Genomic DNA, 18,836 nt, shown 5'->3' with positions numbered 1-18,836 from the left:
ACACCCCCTACACCTGAGGTCCAGGGGTACCACACCCCTTACACCTGGGGTCCAGGGGTACCACACCCCCTACACCTGGGGCCCAGGGGTATCACACCCGCTACACCTGGGGTCCAAGGGTACCACACCCCCTACACCTGGGGTCCAGGGGTACCACACCCCCCACACCTGGGGTACCACACCCCCTACACCTGGGGTACCACCCCCCCACACCTGGGGTACCACACCCCCCACACCTGGGGTCCAAATGTACCACACTTCCCACACCTGGGGTCCAGAGGTACCATACCCCCCACACCTGGGGTCCAGAGGTACCATACCCCCCTACATCTGGGGTCCCGGGGTACCACACCCCCCACACCTGGGGTCCAAATGTACCACACTTCCCACACCTGGGGTCCAGAGGTACCATACCCCCCACACCTGGGATCCAGAGGTACCATACCCCCCTTACATCTGGGGTCCCGGGGTACCACACCCCCTACACCTGGGGTCCAGAGGTACCACACCCCCCACACCTGGGGTCCAGAGGTACCATACCCCCCCTACATCTGGGGTCCCGGGGTACCACACACCCTACACCTGGGGTCCAGGGGTACTACACCCCTACTCCTGGGATCCAGAGGTACCACACCCCCTACACCTGGGGTCCAGAGGTACCATACCCACTACACCTGGGGTCCAGAGGTACCACACCCCATACACCTGGGGTCCAGGGGTACCACACCCCCTACACCTGGGGTCCAGAGGTACCACACCCCCTACTCCTGGGGTCCAGGGGTACCACACCCCCTACACCTGAGGTCCAGGGGTACCACACCCCCTACACCTGGGGTCCAGAGGTACCACACCCCCTACACCTGGGGTCCAGGGGTACCACACCCCCTACACCTGAGGTCCAGGGGTACCACACCCCCTACACCTGGGGTCCAGAGGTACCACACCCCCTACACCTGGGGTCCAGGGGTACCACACCCCCTACACCTGGGGTCCAGGGGTACCACACCCCCTACACCTGGGGTCCAGGGGTACCACACCCCCTACACCTGGGGTCCAGGGGTACCACATCCCCTACACCTGGGGTCCAGAGGTACCACACCCCCTACACCTGGGGTCCAGAGGTACCACACCCCCTACACCTGGGGTCCAGGGGTACCACACCCCCTACACCTGGGGTCCAGGGGTACCACACCCCCTACACCTGGGGTCCAGGGGTACCACACCCCTTATACCTGGGGTCCAGGGGTACCACACCCCCTACACCTGGGGTCCAGGGGTACCACACCCCCTACACCTGGGGTCCCGGGGTACCACACCCCCTACACCTGGGGTCCAGGGGTACTACACCCCCTACACCTGGGGTCCAGGGGTACCACACCCCCTACACTTGGGGTCCAGGGGTACCACACCCCCTACACCTGGGGTCCCGGGGTACCATACCCCCTACACCTGGGGTCCAGAGGTACCTCACCCCCAACACCTGGGGTCCAGAGGTACCACACCCCCTACACCTGGGGTCCAGAGGTACCACACCCCCTACACCTGGGGTTCAGGGGTACCACACCCCCTACACCTGGGGTCCAGGGGTACCACACCCCCTACACCTGGGGTCCAGAGATACCACACCCCCTACACCTGGGGTCCAGGGGTACCACACCCCCTACACCTGAGGTCCAGAGGTACCACACCCCCTACACCTGGGGTCCAAAGGTACCACACCCCCTACACCTGGGGTCCAGAGGTACCACACCCCCTACACCTGGGGTCCAGGGGTACCACACCCCCCACACCTGGGGTACCACACCCCCCACACCAGGGGTACCACACCCCCTACACCTGGGGTCCAGGGGTACCACACCCCCTACACCTGAGGTCCAGGGGTACCACACCCCCTACACCTGGGGTCCAGGGGTACCACACCCCCTACACCTGGGGCCCAGGGGTATCACACCCGCTACACCTGGGGTCCAGGGGTACCACACCCCACACACCTGGGGTCCAGGGGTACCACACCCCCCACACCTGGGGTACCACACCCCCTACACCTGGGGTACCACCCCCCCCACACCTGGGGTACCACACCCCCCACACCTGGGGTCCAAATGTACATCACTTCCCACACCTGGGGTCCAGAGGTACCATACCCCCCACACCTGGGGTCCAGAGGTACCATACCCCCCCTACATCTGGGGTCCCGGGGTACCACACCCCCCACACCTGGGGTCCAAATGTACCACACTTCCCACACCTGGGGTCCAGAGGTACCATACCCCCCACACCTGGGATCCAGAGGTACCATACCCCCCTTACATCTGGGGTCCCGGGGTACCACACACCCTATACCTGGGGTCCAGGGGTACTACACCCCTACTCCTGGGGTCCAGAGGTACCATACCCCCTACACCTGGGGTCCAGAGGTACCACACCCCCTACACCTGGGGTCCCGGGGTACTACACCCCCTACACCTGGGGTCCAGAGGTACCACACCCCCTACACCTGGGGTCCAGAGGTACCATACCCCCTACACCTGGGGTCCAGAGGTACCACACCCCCTACACCTGGGGTCCAGGGGTACCATACCCCCCTTACATCTGGGGTCCCGGGGTACCACACACCCTATACCTGGGGTCCAGGGGTACTACACCCCTACTCCTGGGGTCCAGAGGTACCATACCCCCTACACCTGGGGTCCAGAGGTACCACACCCCCTACACCTGGGGTCCCGGGGTACTACACCCCCTACACCTGGGGTCCAGAGGTACCACACCCCCTACACCTGGGGTCCAGAGGTACCATACCCCCTACACCTGGGGTCCAGAGGTACCACACCCCCTACACCTGGGGTCCAGGGGTACCACACCCCCTACACCTGGGGTCCAGGGGTACCACACCCCCTACACCTGGGGTCCAGGGGTACCACACCCCCACACCTGGGGTCCAGGGGTACTACACCCCTACTCCTGGGGTCCAGAGGTACCACACGCCCTACACCTGGGGTCCAGAGGTACCACACCCCCCACACCTGGGGTCCAGAGGTACCACACCCCCTACACCTGGGGTCCAGAGGTACCATACCCCCTACACCTGGGGTCCAGAGGTACCACACCCCCTACACCTGGGGTCCAGGGGTACCACACCCCCTACACCTGGGGTCCAGGGGTACCACACCCCCTACACCTGGGGTCCAGGGGTACCACACCCCCTACACCTGGGGTCCAGGGGTACCACATCCCCTACACCTTGGGTCCAGAGGTACCACACCCCCTACACCTGGGGTCCAGAGGTACCACACCCCCTACACCTGGGGTCCAGGGGTACCACACCCCCTACACCTGGGGTCCAGGGGTACCACACCCCCTACACCTGGGGTCCAGGGGTACCACACCCCTTATACCTGGGTCCAGGGGTACCACACCCCCTACACCTGGGGTCCAGGGGTACCACACCCCCTACACCTGGGGTCCCGGGGTACCACACCCCCTACACCTGGGGTCCAGGGGTACCACACCCCCTACACCTGGGGTCCAGGGGTACCACACCCCCTACACCTGGGGTCCAGGGGTACCACACCCCCTACACCTGGGGTCCAGGGGTACCATACCCCCTACACCTGGGGTCCAGAGGTACCTCACCCCCAACACCTGGGGTCCAGAGGTACCACACCCCCTACACCTGGGGTCCAGAGGTACCACACCCCCTACACCTGGGGTCCAGGGGTACCACACCCCCTACACCTGGGGTCCAGGGGTACCACACCCCCTACACCTGGGGTCCAGAGATACCACACCCCAACACCTGGGGACCAGGGGTACCACACCCCCTACACCTGAGGTCCAGAGGTACCACACCCCCTACACCTGGGGTCCAAAGGTACCACACCCCCTACACCTGGGGTCCAGAGGTACCACACCCCCTACACCTGGGGTCCAGGGGTACCACACCCCCCACACCTGGGGTACCACACCCCCCACACCTGGGGTACCACACCCCCTACACCTGGGGTCCAGGGGTACCACACCCCCTACACCTGAGGTCCAGGGGTACCTCACCCCCTACACCTGGGGTCCAGGGGTACCTCACCCCCTACACCTGGGGCCCAGGGGTACCACACCCGCTACACCTGGGGTCCAGGGGTACCACACCCCCTACACCTGGGGTCCAGGGGTACCACACCCCCACACCTGGGGTACCACACCCCCCACACCTGGGGTACCACACCCCCTACACCTGCGCTACCACCCCCCCACACCTGGGGTACCACACCCCCCACACCTGGGGTCCAAATGTACCACACTTCCCACACCTGGGGTCCAGAGGTACCATACCCCCCACACCTGGGGTCCAGAGGTACCATACCCCACCCTACATCTGGGGTCCCGGGGTACCACACCCCCCACACCTGGGATCCAAATGTACCACACTTCCCACACCTGGGGTCCAGAGGTACCATACCCCCCACACCTGGGGTCCAGAGGTACCATACCCCCCTTACATCTGGGGTCCCGGGGTACCACACACCCTACACCTGGGGTCCAGGGGTACTACACCCCTACTCCTGGGGTCCAGAGGTACCATACCCCCTACACCTGGGGTCCAGAGGTACCACACCCCCTACACCTGGGGTCCCGGGGTACCACACCCCCTACACCTGGGGTCCAGAGGTACCACACCCCCTACACCTGGGGTCCAGAGGTACCATACCCCCTACACCTGGGGCCCAGAGGTACCACAACCCCTACACCTGGGGTCCAGGGGTACCACACCCCCTACACCTGGGGTCCAGAGGTACAACACCCCCTACACCTGGGGTCCAGGGGTACCACACCCCCTACACCTGGGGTCCAGGGGTACTACACCCCTACTCCTGGGGTCCAGAGGTACCACACCCCCTACACCTGGGGTCCAGAGGTACCACACCCCCCACACCTGGGGTCCAGAGGTACCATACCCCCCTACATCTGGGGTCCAGAGGTACCACACCCCCTACACCTGGGGTCCAGGGGTACCACACCCCCTACACCTGGGGTCCAGGGGTACCACACCCCCTACACCTGGGGTCCAGGGGTACCACACCCCCTACACCTGGGGTCCAGGGGTACCACATCCCCTACACCTGGGGTCCAGGGGTACCACATCCCCTACACCTGGGGTCCAGAGGTACCACACCCCCTACACCTGGGGTCTAGAGGTACCACACCCCCTACACCTGGGGTTCAGGGGTACCACACCCCCTACACCTGGGGTCCAGGGGTACCACACCCCCTACACCTGGGGTCCAGAGGTACCACACCCCCTTCACCTGGGGTCCAGGGGCACCACATCCCCTACACCTGGGGTCCAGGGGTACCACACCCCTTACACCTGGGGTCCAGGGGAACCACACCCCCTACACCTGGGGTCCAGCGGTACCACACCCCCTACACCTTTGGTCCAGGGGTACCACACCCCCCACACCTGGGGTCCAGAGGTACCATACCCCCCCTACATCTGGGGTCCCGGGGTACCACACCCCCTACACCTGGGGTCCAGAGGTACCACACCCCCCACACCTGGGGTCCAGAGGTACCATACCCCCCCTACATCTAGGGTCTTGGGGTACCACACACCCTACACCTGGGGTCCAGGGGTACTACACCCCTACACCTGGGGTCCAGGGGTACTACACCCCTACACCTGGGGTCCAGAGGTACCACACCCCCTACACCTGGGGTCCAGAGGTACCACACCCCCTACACCTGGGGTCCAGAGGTACCACACCCCCTACACCTGGGGTCCAGGGGTACCACACCCCCTACACCTGGGGTCCAGGGGTACCACACACCCTACACATGGGGTCCAGGGGTACCACACACCCTACACCTGGGGTCCAGAGGTACCACACCCCCTACACCTGGGGTCCAGGGGTACCACACCCCCTACACCTGGGGTCCAGGGGTACCACACCCCCTACACCTGGGGTCCAGAGGTACCACACCCCCTACACCTGGGGTCCAGGGGTACCACACCCCCTACACCTGGGGTCCAGGGGTACCACACCCCCTACACCTGGGGTCCAGGGGTACCACACCCCCTACACCTGAGGTCCAGAGGTACCACACCCCCTACACCTGGGGTCCAGGGGTACCACACACCCTACACCTGGGGTCCAGATGTACCACACACCCTACACCTGGGGTCCAGGGGTACCACACACCCTACACCTGGGGTCCAGGGGTACCACACCCCCTACACCTGAGGTCCAGAGGTACCACACCCCCTACACCTGGAGTCCAGGGGTACCACACCCCCTACACCTGAGGTCCAGAGGTACCACACCCCCTACACCTGGGGTCCAGGGGTACCACACCCCCTACACCTGGGGTCCAGGGGTACCACACACCCTACACCTGGGGTCCAGGGGTACCACACCCCTTACACCTGGGGTCCAGGGTTACCACACCCCCTACACCTGGGGTCCAGGGGTACCACACCCCCTACACCTGGGGTCCAGGGGTACCACACCCCCTACACCTGGGGTCCAGGGGTACCACATCCCCTACACCTGGGGTCCAGAGGTACCACACCCCCTACACCTGGGGTCCAGAGGTACCACACCCCCTACACCTGGGGTCCAGGGGTACCACACCCCCTACACCTGGGGTCCACGGGTACCACACCCCCTACACCTGGGGTCCAGAGGTACCACACCCCCTACACCTGGGGTCCAGGGGTACCACACCCCCTACACCTGGGGTCCAGGGGTACCACACCTCCTACACCTGGGGTCCAGGGGTACCACACCCCCTACACCTGGGGTCCAGGGGTACCACACCCCCTACACCTGGGGTCCAGGGGTACCACACCCCCTACACCTGGGGTCCAGGGGTACCACACCCCCTACACCTGCGGTACCACACCCCCTACACCTGGGGTCCAGGGGTACCACACCCCCTACACCTGGGGTCCAGGGGTACTACACCCCTACTCCTGGGGTCCAGAGGTACCACACCCCCTACACCTGGGGTCCAGAGGTACCACACCCCCCACACCTGGGGTCCAGAGGTACCACACCCCCTACACCTGGGGTCCAGAGGTACCATACCCCCTACACCTGGGGTCCAGAGGTACCACACCCCCTACACCTGGGGTCCAGGGGTACCACACCCCCTACACCTGGGGTCCAGGGGTACCACACCCCCTACACCTGGGGTCCAGGGGTACCACACCCCCTACACCTGGGGTCCAGGGGTACCACATCCCCTACACCTTGGGTCCAGAGGTACCACACCCCCTACACCTGGGGTCCAGAGGTACCACACCCCTACACCTGGGGTCCAGGGGTACCACACCCCCTACACCTGGGGTCCAGGGGTACCACATCCCCTACACTTGGGGTCCAGGGGTACCACACCCCCTACACCTGGGGTACCACACCCCCTACACCTGGGGTCCAGGGGTACCACACCCCCTACACCTGGGGTCCAGGGGTACCACATCCCCTACACCTGGGGTCCAGAGGTACCACACCCCCTACACCTGGGGTCCAGAGGTACCACACCCCCTACACCTGGGGTCCAGGGGTACCACACCCCCTACACCTGGGGTCCACGGGTACCACACCCCCTACACCTGGGGTCCAGAGGTACCACACCCCCTACACCTGGGGTCCAGGGGTACCACACCCCCTACACCTGGGGTCCAGGGGTACCACACCTCCTACACCTGGGGTCCAGGGGTACCACACCCCCTACACCTGGGGTCCAGGGGTACCACACCCCCTACACCTGGGGTCCAGGGGTACCACACCCCCTACACCTGGGGTCCAGGGGTACCACACCCCCTACACCTGCGGTACCACACCCCCTACACCTGGGGTCCAGGGGTACCACACCCCCTACACCTGGGGTCCAGGGGTACTACACCCCTACTCCTGGGGTCCAGAGGTACCACACCCCCTACACCTGGGGTCCAGAGGTACCACACCCCCCACACCTGGGGTCCAGAGGTACCACACCCCCTACACCTGGGGTCCAGAGGTACCATACCCCCTACACCTGGGGTCCAGAGGTACCACACCCCCTACACCTGGGGTCCAGGGGTACCACACCCCCTACACCTGGGGTCCAGGGGTACCACACCCCCTACACCTGGGGTCCAGGGGTACCACACCCCCTACACCTGGGGTCCAGGGGTACCACATCCCCTACACTTTGGGTCCAGAGGTACCACACCCCCTACACCTGGGGTCCAGAGGTACCACACCCCTACACCTGGGGTCCAGGGGTACCACACCCCCTACACCTGGGGTCCAGGGGTACCACATCCCCTACACTTGGGGTCCAGGGGTACCACACCCCCTACACCTGGGGTACCACACCCCCTACACCTGGGGTCCAGGGGTACCACACCCCCTACACCTGGGGTCCAGGGGTACCACATCCCCTACACCTGGGGTCCAGAGGTACCACACCCCCTACACCTGGGGTCCAGAGGTACCACACCCCCTACACCTGGGGTCCAGGGGTACCACACCCCCTACACCTGGGGTCCACGGGTACCACACCCCCTACACCTGGGGTCCAGAGGTACCACACCCCCTACACCTGGGGTCCAGGGGTACCACACCCCCAACCCGTTCTCACACAAGACAGTACATATATGACTAGTGCTTAAAGTCAATATGTGGAATGTGATTTAGTACATATGTGATATATTCCCAGTTAACTTTTTTACCAAGGCTCAAACTCTTCCTCACGTACCAATTTACGTCTCACAGTACTCGTCCATCAACGTAGATAGCTGAATAGTCGTGATTGGTTCAATTATAACGAAAATTGTAGTTTTCAGGTCCCACATGGGTTGTGAAATTCACCTACTATTGTCCATGCTCTTATAATATTACAGATCAGCTACATCCTATTGAAGGCTCGTAGTTTTGTTTTGAGAAAAATTAGTTGTTCTTAGTAAATTATAATAAGCACAATAAATTATTACATAGAATAAGTGCTTCACCAATCAATATTATATACCATAGTTCGTGCTTTAGAAATCTTTAAAGAATGTTTTGTAGGAACGCTAACAGAAAACGATGTTATGTTGGAATGTATATAGGGTAAACTACTGCAAACAGGATGGTATGGTGTGGATTATTGGAAACTATAGGATTAGTATAGGGTCCACTACCACCTGTTAGGTGGGTAAGGGGTCCAATAACACCCGCAGGATGAGTATGGGGGTCACATCCACCCACAGGAATGGTATGGGGATCACTTCCACCCACAGGAAGGGTATGGGATCCAATACCATCCACTGGATGTGTATTGCGTCCACTACCACCGACAGGATGGGTATGGGCTCACAACCACCCACAGGATAGGTATGGGGTCCAATACCACCCACAGGATGAGTATGGGGTCCACTATAACCCACAGGATGGGTATGGGGCTCCAACCACCCACAGAATAAGTATGGGGTACAATAACACCCACTGGATATGTATGGCATCCATTGCCCCCACAGGATGACTATAGGGTACAGTATCGCCCACAGGATTAGTATATAGGGTTCACTGCCGCCCACAGAGTCGGTATGGGGTCCACCGCCACCCACAGGGTCGGTATGGGGTCCACTACCGCCCACAGGGTCGCTATGAAGTCAACTACCGTCCACAGGGTCGGTAGGGGTCCACTACCGCCCACAGGGTCGGCAGGGGGTCCACTGCCACCCACTGGGTCGGTAGGGGGTCCACTGCCGCCCACAGGATCGATAGGGGGTCCACTGCCGCCCACAGGGTCGATATGGGGGGGGGTCCACTACCGCCCACAGGATCGATAGGGGGTCCACTGCCGCCCACAGGGTCGGTAGGGGGTCCACTGCCGCCCACACGTTCGGTACGGGTCCACTGCCGCCCACAGGGTCGGTAGGGGGTCCACTGCCGCCCACAGGATCGATAGGGGGTCCACTGCCGCCCACAGGGTCGATAGGGGGTCCCTTACCGCCCACAGGGTCTCTATGAAGTCAACTACCGCCCATAGTGTTTGTATAGTGTCCACTATCGCCCATAGTGTTATTATGGGGTCCACTACCCCTCATAGGGTCGGTATGGGGGTCCATTACTACCCACAGGGTGTGTCTGGGGTCTATTTTGGCAATACTGCTTTTCCAATCTCATTTGTTGTTCAATGTAAAATATTTGTTGCTCGACTTGCAACAATTTATATATATATATATATATATATATATATATATATATATATATATATATATATATATATATATATATATATATATATATATATATATATATAGTGCCTTTGCAATAATGTACCAATGTGTGTATTTTCATAACTCGTTTTAAATTGTTGAAAAATAAATAACTACATTGTGAATGCAAGTCAATGTTTACATGCTAAATCAGAGTTGCCAGATTCCGCTTAAAATAGCAAATTGTGCTTATTTTCAAAGCTTGAGAATTTAGCTTTAAAGTAGTTAAAAAACTACGAATTTCGCAATTTGCTATGTACTTTAGTGTACTATTTTAAAATAAGGTTGGTTTTTAAGCTGCAAGTCATATGAATCTCAAAAAAAGTATATTATTAACAATCTTATCTCCATAGTTCACTAGTTTCTGTAAATCAGATCTGGTAACTGTAGGCCAAGTACTGGTAGACTCAAGACACAATGTGTGTTGAAGCTATTCTCTTTGAAGAAGTCATCTCGACAGGATCTTCCAGCTCCAGCTATAAAACTTCACCAAACATGGATCTACCTAGTACATCAAATGGTAAGGAATTACTAAACTGTACAAAGTTTTATGCTAGAACATTTGTTACAGAATTGTCCCTGTCAGGGACAATTCAGTCCCTATTCTATGTGTACTCCATCACATAGTGACGGAGTATGTGGGAATAATTTTGTTGACACTGTCCATTTTGTCAATTCTACAACAGCAGATAATATGAATTCCCAGAGATATTTGTAACTTGAGATACTTGGTTTGGTTTGGTTAAGTTAGGTTAGGTTAGCCTAACCCAGTAAATCCTCCCCGGCTAGAATATAAACCCCGGACAAAGTGCTCGTGAAATGCCAGGCATTTGCAAATATGAGGATGCGGTTGATTAGATTATATTCTTTTCTATATCATAGATGTTCAATATATGAAAAATATTTTAGACTTAAAAATGGACCCCTGAGGTACTCAACTTAACACATTTCTTCATATTCATTCCCATTTAGTATGACCTTTTGCTCTCTTTGTTTTAACTATTGTTTTGTGCACTTTACAATTTTTTTCATGAACCTGTAATTTCCTTGCTAGTCTTCCATGTGGTACCTTATTAAAGTCTTTAGCATAATCCATGTATACTACATCCACCGGAAACCCTTTATCTGAGTACCATGTTACCATGTCCCAAAAGTGAGGAGGTTTATAAGGTAGCATCTGTTTTTAAGAAGACCATGGTGTGTCGATTGAATAAGATTGTTCACTGAAAGATGGTAAATGATTCCCTCCCTTAGGATTTTCGCCATGAGCTTGCAGATGTGTTATACCTAGCTGATTGGACATTAGTTTTGTGCTTAACTCTTTCTGCTTTTTTTTTAAATACTGTAAGGGTGAAATTTTCATATTTCAAATCTCGGGGTACTATCCCTTGGTTCAGATATTTTGTGGAAAGTATTTTCAGCAGTATTCATAGTTCTTCTGTCAGTTTATTTTCCTTTATAATTAAGGTTTGTTTTCTTTTGTACCATAGAAAGTACCACAGAAAGGTGTTATAATGTTGTGTTAGCTTTTCTGTACAATTTTTCTTTTTTGTTTGTATAAAAGGCTATGCAATGAATTCAAATATTTACGCTACCAATCAATTTTTCAGATAGATCATCGGATTTTGACAGTATGCTGTACATACCAGATGTTCCAAAAATAACTACAGACAACAATAATGGTACTGTGTTTACTATTTTTATACTTTATATATAGGAAGACAAGTTCAATCAATGAGCATTTTAATATATCATCAAAATTTTCATACATTTCTTTCACTTTGTTACACTTGTAAAAACTTATTCTTAGCTATATTTATATAAATGTTAATACCACTGTTAAATGAACATATTGATTTGTGTCCTTATTAGTTATAGCTTATTTATGTTGACCCAGCACCTTACTAAAGGGATTACCTTAACTTGTGTCACTATCTCTCTAGGGGGCTCCAGGTAGGCAGTATAGGTAATGCCACTAACATGCATATCATTATGGGAAAGTCCATAATTTAACACATAATTATAAGTAGGAAATTTGTAGCAAATTTTAAGATTATTAATAGGTACATTGTAGCATAATTTTGCATAAGCATAATTTTCTTGTTTTGTTCTTGTACTTTTCCTTCGAACAGTATTATTTTCTCTTCAGAATTTCACCGGAGAATAGCAGTGATGACTAGAGAACATCTTGAACGTGAGTACCAGAAAGCACGTGCTGCAATGATACAAAGAAATGAGTACTTGAAGAGACTCTTAAACGTGGAGGAACCAAACTCAATAAAGGTGACAAACAAGAAACAGAAAAAAGATAACATACAGGATGTATCACACATTAATTCAAAACAAAGACCAGCTGCACCCCAATCTGATGGTAATCTTCTATTATTTTCTTAACAATATTTCTACAGCTGTTATTTGTGTACTTTCCAATAATATTTGTTGCCTATTTTTAAGTGTATGCTAGACAATTATGGAGATTAAATTACTATAACACTGAACAACTTGGTAGCATAAAGTTAGTTATAGTAATATCTTGAGATTTGTCTGAAAATATTAATACTTGTATACAATTTGCAATTATGTACCATGCTTAAATCTTCAAATGTGCCACCCAGACATTCTGCCTGCTATACTTTCACCACCACACATTCAAAATGCGGGCTATTCTACTAGTGGCAGAACGTACACTCAAAGTTATTTGGCAGCTGGTGAAGAAACTTTGGAATCATTTGATGTTGGTATGTCCCAACATCATTTGTTGGTATTTAAATGAGGGTTTATTTAATGGACACACGTCATAAATATTATGTACCAAAATTGTGCTTAATGCCTATGAAATTTTGTTTAACATATTATACTAATCATTCCTTTCACTTACAAATTTTTCTTACTAATTTGTAATCCCATATTTCAAAGTACTTGCTGCAGAACTTGAACAAATTAAAGATTCTCAGCCAAGTGTTTCTGACTGGCAAAAAAGAAGAAAAAATGCAGAGATTAATTGGGGAGAAAGCAGGGCAATGCTGTTCGATTGGACATTGTCTGAGTTGGGTGTTCCAGATAAAGGTAAATTAAATATTGCTGTGTTCATTAAGGTTATACTGTATAATAAGCATCATATGCATATTAATGACACTCTATTAATACATTTAGACTTCAGATTGTTTAAAATGTTAGGTATACAGTATTTAAAATTAGTATAAATAATTACCCCTTTTTTCATCAGGTAAAGTTTGTGTACAATGTACAAATTGTGAGGCAAGCATCAAATGTGAAGACTGTTTTGCATTTTTGTGTCACATTTGTGACCAAATGCAACATTTTCTCATGCCTTTCCACCACAGATTATATTGGAAAAATGGCTTTTATGAGCCATTAGACCCGACACAAACTGTGTGCCCTGAAGGAAATATCTTTCACTGGAGTAAGTATACGATACCTGTATAAAATCCGTACTTTGTTCCGAGATTACTTCTACTTCCCAATCCCAGTCTAGAGCTACGATTATCTTGGTATAACAAAATAAAATGAATAAATGTTTCATTTCAGTCATTACAACATTTGGAGAAGTCTTAAAGTTTAAACCTGACACTTGGTTTTATAGATTGATTTAATCGTCTGATTGTTTCTTTTCTGTGAATTTCTCAGTCATTATCTGGAGAATAATGTCAATATTTTGTACAATCAAGAAACAATGAAATATTCAGTCTGAAATTCTTTTCCATAAAACTCATTTTGTCAAACTGTCTTCCTTTTCTTTGTTACCAGAACCTGTTGTACCAGCCCAACCACCAAATTCTTGCCCCAACTGCACAGATTGCAAGTTTAAAATTTCAAGCTCCAGCAATCTCTGCATCTTCATCACTATAATGGGTAAATAAACTTTAAAATTTACCCTTTTATTTCCATTACCGGATATTCCTGAATCACAATACATTTTGAAATTTTTGTTGCTATAAATGTTAATTTTTACATCACTATTTTAGCAAGTCGCCACACCACTCAATGCACTGTATTTTAAACTACAGGAAGGTATGACCTCTATACTCCAATCTATACATGCCACTGTGGATATGAGCATCAACAACTAGGCAAGACCATGCACAAGTCTGGTTTCTATTCATCATTAGGAAAGAGCAGCACATTCTACAGCACCAGTCTGCTTGAATCATGGCACCATATAAAAAGAAATTGTCCTGGAACATCATTTCGGGCATTAGTCACTGCACTGGAATCCTTTGGTGCTTCTCGTGGGCGTGTATGTTTTGATACCGTTATTCTTAATATTTTCAGTTTTATATTTCAATACAAAAATTATCAAAATTTTGTAGTAATGTATATTCATTTATTAATAATTAGTTTTTAATTTTGTTCAAACACAAAATGGAATGTTTTTTTTGTTTATTTATCTTATGTCATAATATGCATTTTAAATGTCACCATCTAAAAAATTCTATTCCTAGATTGGACCCATTAATTATATAACTTCGAAGAGAGTGTTCTTCGAATGGCGATTCCAGCAATATGAGCTGAGAAAAATTAGAGGAGAAGCTGACAATGAGTGTCCTGCTTGTGATAAAACCCCTTTAGCAGTACATATTGATGGCAACAAGAAGCTGTATCGTTACAACAAAGTTGGGAGGTAATAAAATGTGCTTTACAGATACTTAATGTATAGTATTCTTTTGTTCTCTACACACACTATATTATAATGAATTATATTGTCTTCAAATTAATGTTCTTATAAATAAAGTATGCACATATAAATATACATTGTCATATGACATATTTTTTAACTGAGTATGTCTTTATAGTTTGCCTTTCAATTGCATCCATATCATCATTTTATTTATCTAACACCATGTAAATTTTTGTTTTATGTAAAATTTAGCAGTGCATCAGAATTCTTCATATAAAACATTTTTTGATACCCCATTACCCATTGTTTAATATTAGCCACAAGCAAAGCCATTTTTAGGAGTCCTACATGCAAAAGGACATGCTTGGTATTGTCAGGTAAATAAAAATATAACATTACATTTATGTATACTAATTAAATTTAATGTAATGTATACATTACATTAAATATAATAAGTACAGTTTGTGTAAAAAAAATTAAGATTTCTGATTGTTTAAGATTAATGATATACGTATCATTTAATATAGTAGGAGGCTTTTAATTTTTGTACAATAATTTGAATTTTTTTTTACTGTATACTTTTATGTTAAAGGTATTATATGGAGGGCGGTGGCAAGAAGGAAGTGGCATGACTTTAGGGGAAGAGGCAGAGCAAGTGTTTACATACCTCTCACGATACAACTCTACAACTAAAAACATGCTGAAAGCTGGTATTTGTTTATATGGTTCATCTGATCAAGTTTTTTATTATTTTACCTGCCCTGTAATCAGTATAATGCGATTTGTATTCAGTATTCAATAAGTATCAACTCCCTCAAATAATCAATAAAAGAATGAAAACATATTGGTCAAACTTGAGTTGGTCTTGGTGAGTAAAGGTATGTTATGAAACTGTTATTAATCTATGCTCTTCAAGATGTTCATTGCTATAAATATTTTTCTCAGAAAGAACAGAAGAACTCACAGAGGGTGCAGTCTTTTGGAACCATCGAAAAATTGATGGACTGGCTCGTGCATTAGTTACTCGACTCAGAAAGGTACTAAAAATAATATATATTTATTTTATTTATTTGTATTTATTTTGAAACTTATTATAATGCATTTATATGTGAAAGGTATTATAATGCATTTATAGGTTAGTTATGTGTTCAGATCATGTACTACATATATTTTCCATTATAAATTAGCGACCATTTCCTTGAATTAACTGCTTGAACTTTTTCAATATATCAATAAGGTTAATTTGTATAAAGTATATAGTATTTAATTAACCTAAATGTATGATTCCGAGATATATCAAATGTGTTCACAGAGAAATCACAGTATCGTGATATATCACGGGAACTGTGATGAGGGTTTGAACCCCATGCACTGAGTGCTCTCAGATGCATGCTCTAGTTCACTACGCCACGACATGGTCAGATGAATTGCAACTTGGAGTACTACTGCACCCACAAGGATCCCAAGGCTTCCACTGAAGCCAAACCAGGTTTCACACAATTCCCCCATGAACTCGGTCTCTGTCATTCAGTAGTTCTGCCTTTGATGCCCCCATTTCAATGTCTTTCTCCATGTATTGATATATCACAATAATATGAATTCTATGTGTATTGAAAGGGCCATCAGAGGTAAAACTACTGGAGGACACAGACCAAGTACATGGGAAACTGCATGCACAACCGCCCATGGAATGGGTATGGGGGTGCATAATTAACAAAAATTGAATTGTGGGTTCATTAGTACCCTAGGTTGCAATTCTTTTGACCATGTTGTGGCGCATTCAACTACAGCAAGCATCTGGGAATGCCAAGCCCATAGGTTCGAACCACTCATCATGGTTAATGTGATTTGTTCATTAAATTTATTATATTTTCAAATAGGCCAGAGAGACGGAAATAACAGTTTCAAATGAGATCGACAAACTTGATGTTCAAAAGTCATTGATTCAAGAATGGCGATCTGACCTACAAATGATTTGTAAGGAGTTAGAGTTAAACACTGGAACAACCTCGAAGAACATAAAATATTCTATCGAGGCAGTTGCAGACTCTATCAGGCATCGCAAAAATCTGATTGCCACTGATGCAGGTAGGCTTACTATTTCTTTGTTAACTCTGAAGCAATTTCTATTTAGCTCTTGTCTATAATTTCTATGTAGGTAAATGATGAGGAAATTTTTTTAACAACTTTAAAACTTTCAGCCAAAAAACTTTATTTGCAGCATCCAGTAAAATGCGCTCTTCCCTCCGGCACAGAAATGAGTGTGATAGGAAAAAGCTTCAAGGCTTCATAAAAATCTACAATAGTGAAAACTCTGAAATTCTCAGTGAAAAGGATGCAATAGAAGGTATCCTGCCATGGCACAATTTATTGCCTCATCATAGCCAAAATGGTATGTAACTACATCTCATTTTATCAGGGGTTACAATTCGGCCTTATCAAGATAACTAACATTTAGCATGCATAATGGATAAGCTTTACTTATTTTTGAAGTAAAATATCATCACTACTGTTTGTAAAATAGGTGCAGTATCATAATCCGTAGGTTTTTATCAGGTTGATACTGCACAATAAACTATGTATAGTATGTATAATGCAAGTACCTAAACTGTAATTACATTAAATTGAGTTGTAGTTTACTTGCAGTAAATATAAATTTCCTCTTTTATTAGTGTCCCTTGCTCAAAAAAAGAAGGCAGTAGAAGATGTGGAGCTTCAGAAGAGATCCAGAGAAGAGCAACAACACACTGTTCAAGAAATGCTGCATTATCTCGCATATTACAAGAATAAGAGAGAGATTTTAACCGAACATACTGAAGAGTTGTTATGTGGAATTTTTCCTTCATATCTAAGCAAGGTAAGCTAACAGCCTAAATGTGTGTTGCAATTCAGTTCTTCATAAACATTTATCCAGCAGAATTTTATACTTGTCTTGCTATTTACAACTTTGACAGGTAGACAATTCCATGGTTTTCATATACTGTACTGGTGTGTTTTACATATATTTGAACTTTTACCGAAAACTTTATTTATTTATTCTAATTTCTTTAGTATTTTCAGGGAAATTTGTAAATGTCTTAAACCCCATTAAATAGTCTATATATTACAGGATCCTAACAAGTACACTATTGAAGAGAAGCACCTATCAACCAAAAATAAGAGTGGAATCTTGGCTCTTTTGAAGCAAGGGCAAAAGATGTGTTCTGACAAGCTGAGTGATGCAAAGCGTTTATTTGGATACCAGGAAGAGGATGTTGATGTTTCCGAGCCCTACCTGGAGCTTTGTGACAGTGAAGATGATGATGATGAAGATGAAGATTTACTACTAAACTCATGATACAAAAGTTAAGTATAATAAATTTTACCTGATTTCTCTTGCTAATTTCTCTTACTTAATTTCTCTAATTTCTAATTATCCTAGCCCTAAGATTACTACTGGCCTCCATTGCCTTGCCTGCACTTTGTTTCCCCCTTAACCATATCACTCATTCTTACAGGTGTGAGACAGAGAGGTACAAGATCATCCAAGAGGAACAACACCTGAAGCACCCAACATTTGGGTGTTTTAATTAATAAAAACGCCCTTCATGGCTTCACTCATCCTGGCTGGTTTAATTAAAAAAACCTAACCTAAACCTAATATATATACCTCTAGAGTCAAGGGAGTTAAGTTTTAGGCTGCACAATGAAACTGCTATTGACAATTTTATAACTGCTGCTGATAATGTCTGTCCTGTGACTTTTTTGTAAGCATAACCAAAAGGCTTAACAATCCCTTGCTTACAAAGGGAATACTTAAACCCATTAATAAAAAACATGACCTTGAGAAGAAGTATAGGTTAGGAATTGTCTCCAAAGAATTCTCATGCTCTTCAACAGGTCACTTGAACTCCAAACCTTTCCAGTTATCCTAAAAAAAGCGAGTTACCCCTGTACACAAATGTGGTGATCTCA

The 18,836-nt window shown here is 49.1% G+C and overlaps 1 protein-coding gene across 2 annotated transcripts; it reads left to right on the top strand.

The window, feature by feature from the left end:
* The first annotated feature begins 13,109 nt into the window (after window positions 1–13,109).
* Window positions 13,110–18,483, top strand: LOC138361170 (uncharacterized). Of its 2 annotated transcripts, XM_069320600.1 has the most exons (11): window positions 13,113–13,667; window positions 14,012–14,116; window positions 14,272–14,501; window positions 14,707–14,885; window positions 15,475–15,592; window positions 15,828–15,919; window positions 16,763–16,970; window positions 17,104–17,274; window positions 17,555–17,739; window positions 17,992–18,227; window positions 18,380–18,483. In XM_069320600.1, the coding sequence occupies exons 5-10, from the start codon at window positions 15,511–15,513 to the stop codon at window positions 18,217–18,219; spliced, it is 966 nt and encodes a 321-aa protein (XP_069176701.1). In that variant the 5' UTR covers window positions 13,113–13,667; window positions 14,012–14,116; window positions 14,272–14,501; window positions 14,707–14,885; window positions 15,475–15,510; the 3' UTR covers window positions 18,220–18,227; window positions 18,380–18,483. The 2 variants fall into 2 exon arrangements, with proteins under 2 accessions (XP_069176702.1, XP_069176701.1); XM_069320601.1 differs by having other exon boundaries at window positions 13,110–13,667; window positions 17,992–18,483.
* Window positions 18,484–18,836: the final 353 nt, after the last annotated feature.

Source organism: Procambarus clarkii, unplaced genomic scaffold, assembly GCF_040958095.1.
Source record: "Procambarus clarkii isolate CNS0578487 unplaced genomic scaffold, FALCON_Pclarkii_2.0 HiC_scaffold_217, whole genome shotgun sequence".
Lineage (NCBI taxonomy): Eukaryota > Metazoa > Arthropoda > Malacostraca > Decapoda > Cambaridae > Procambarus > Procambarus clarkii.
Note: the sequence above shows the minus strand (reverse complement) of the source record. Positions and strands in the feature narration are given on the sequence as shown.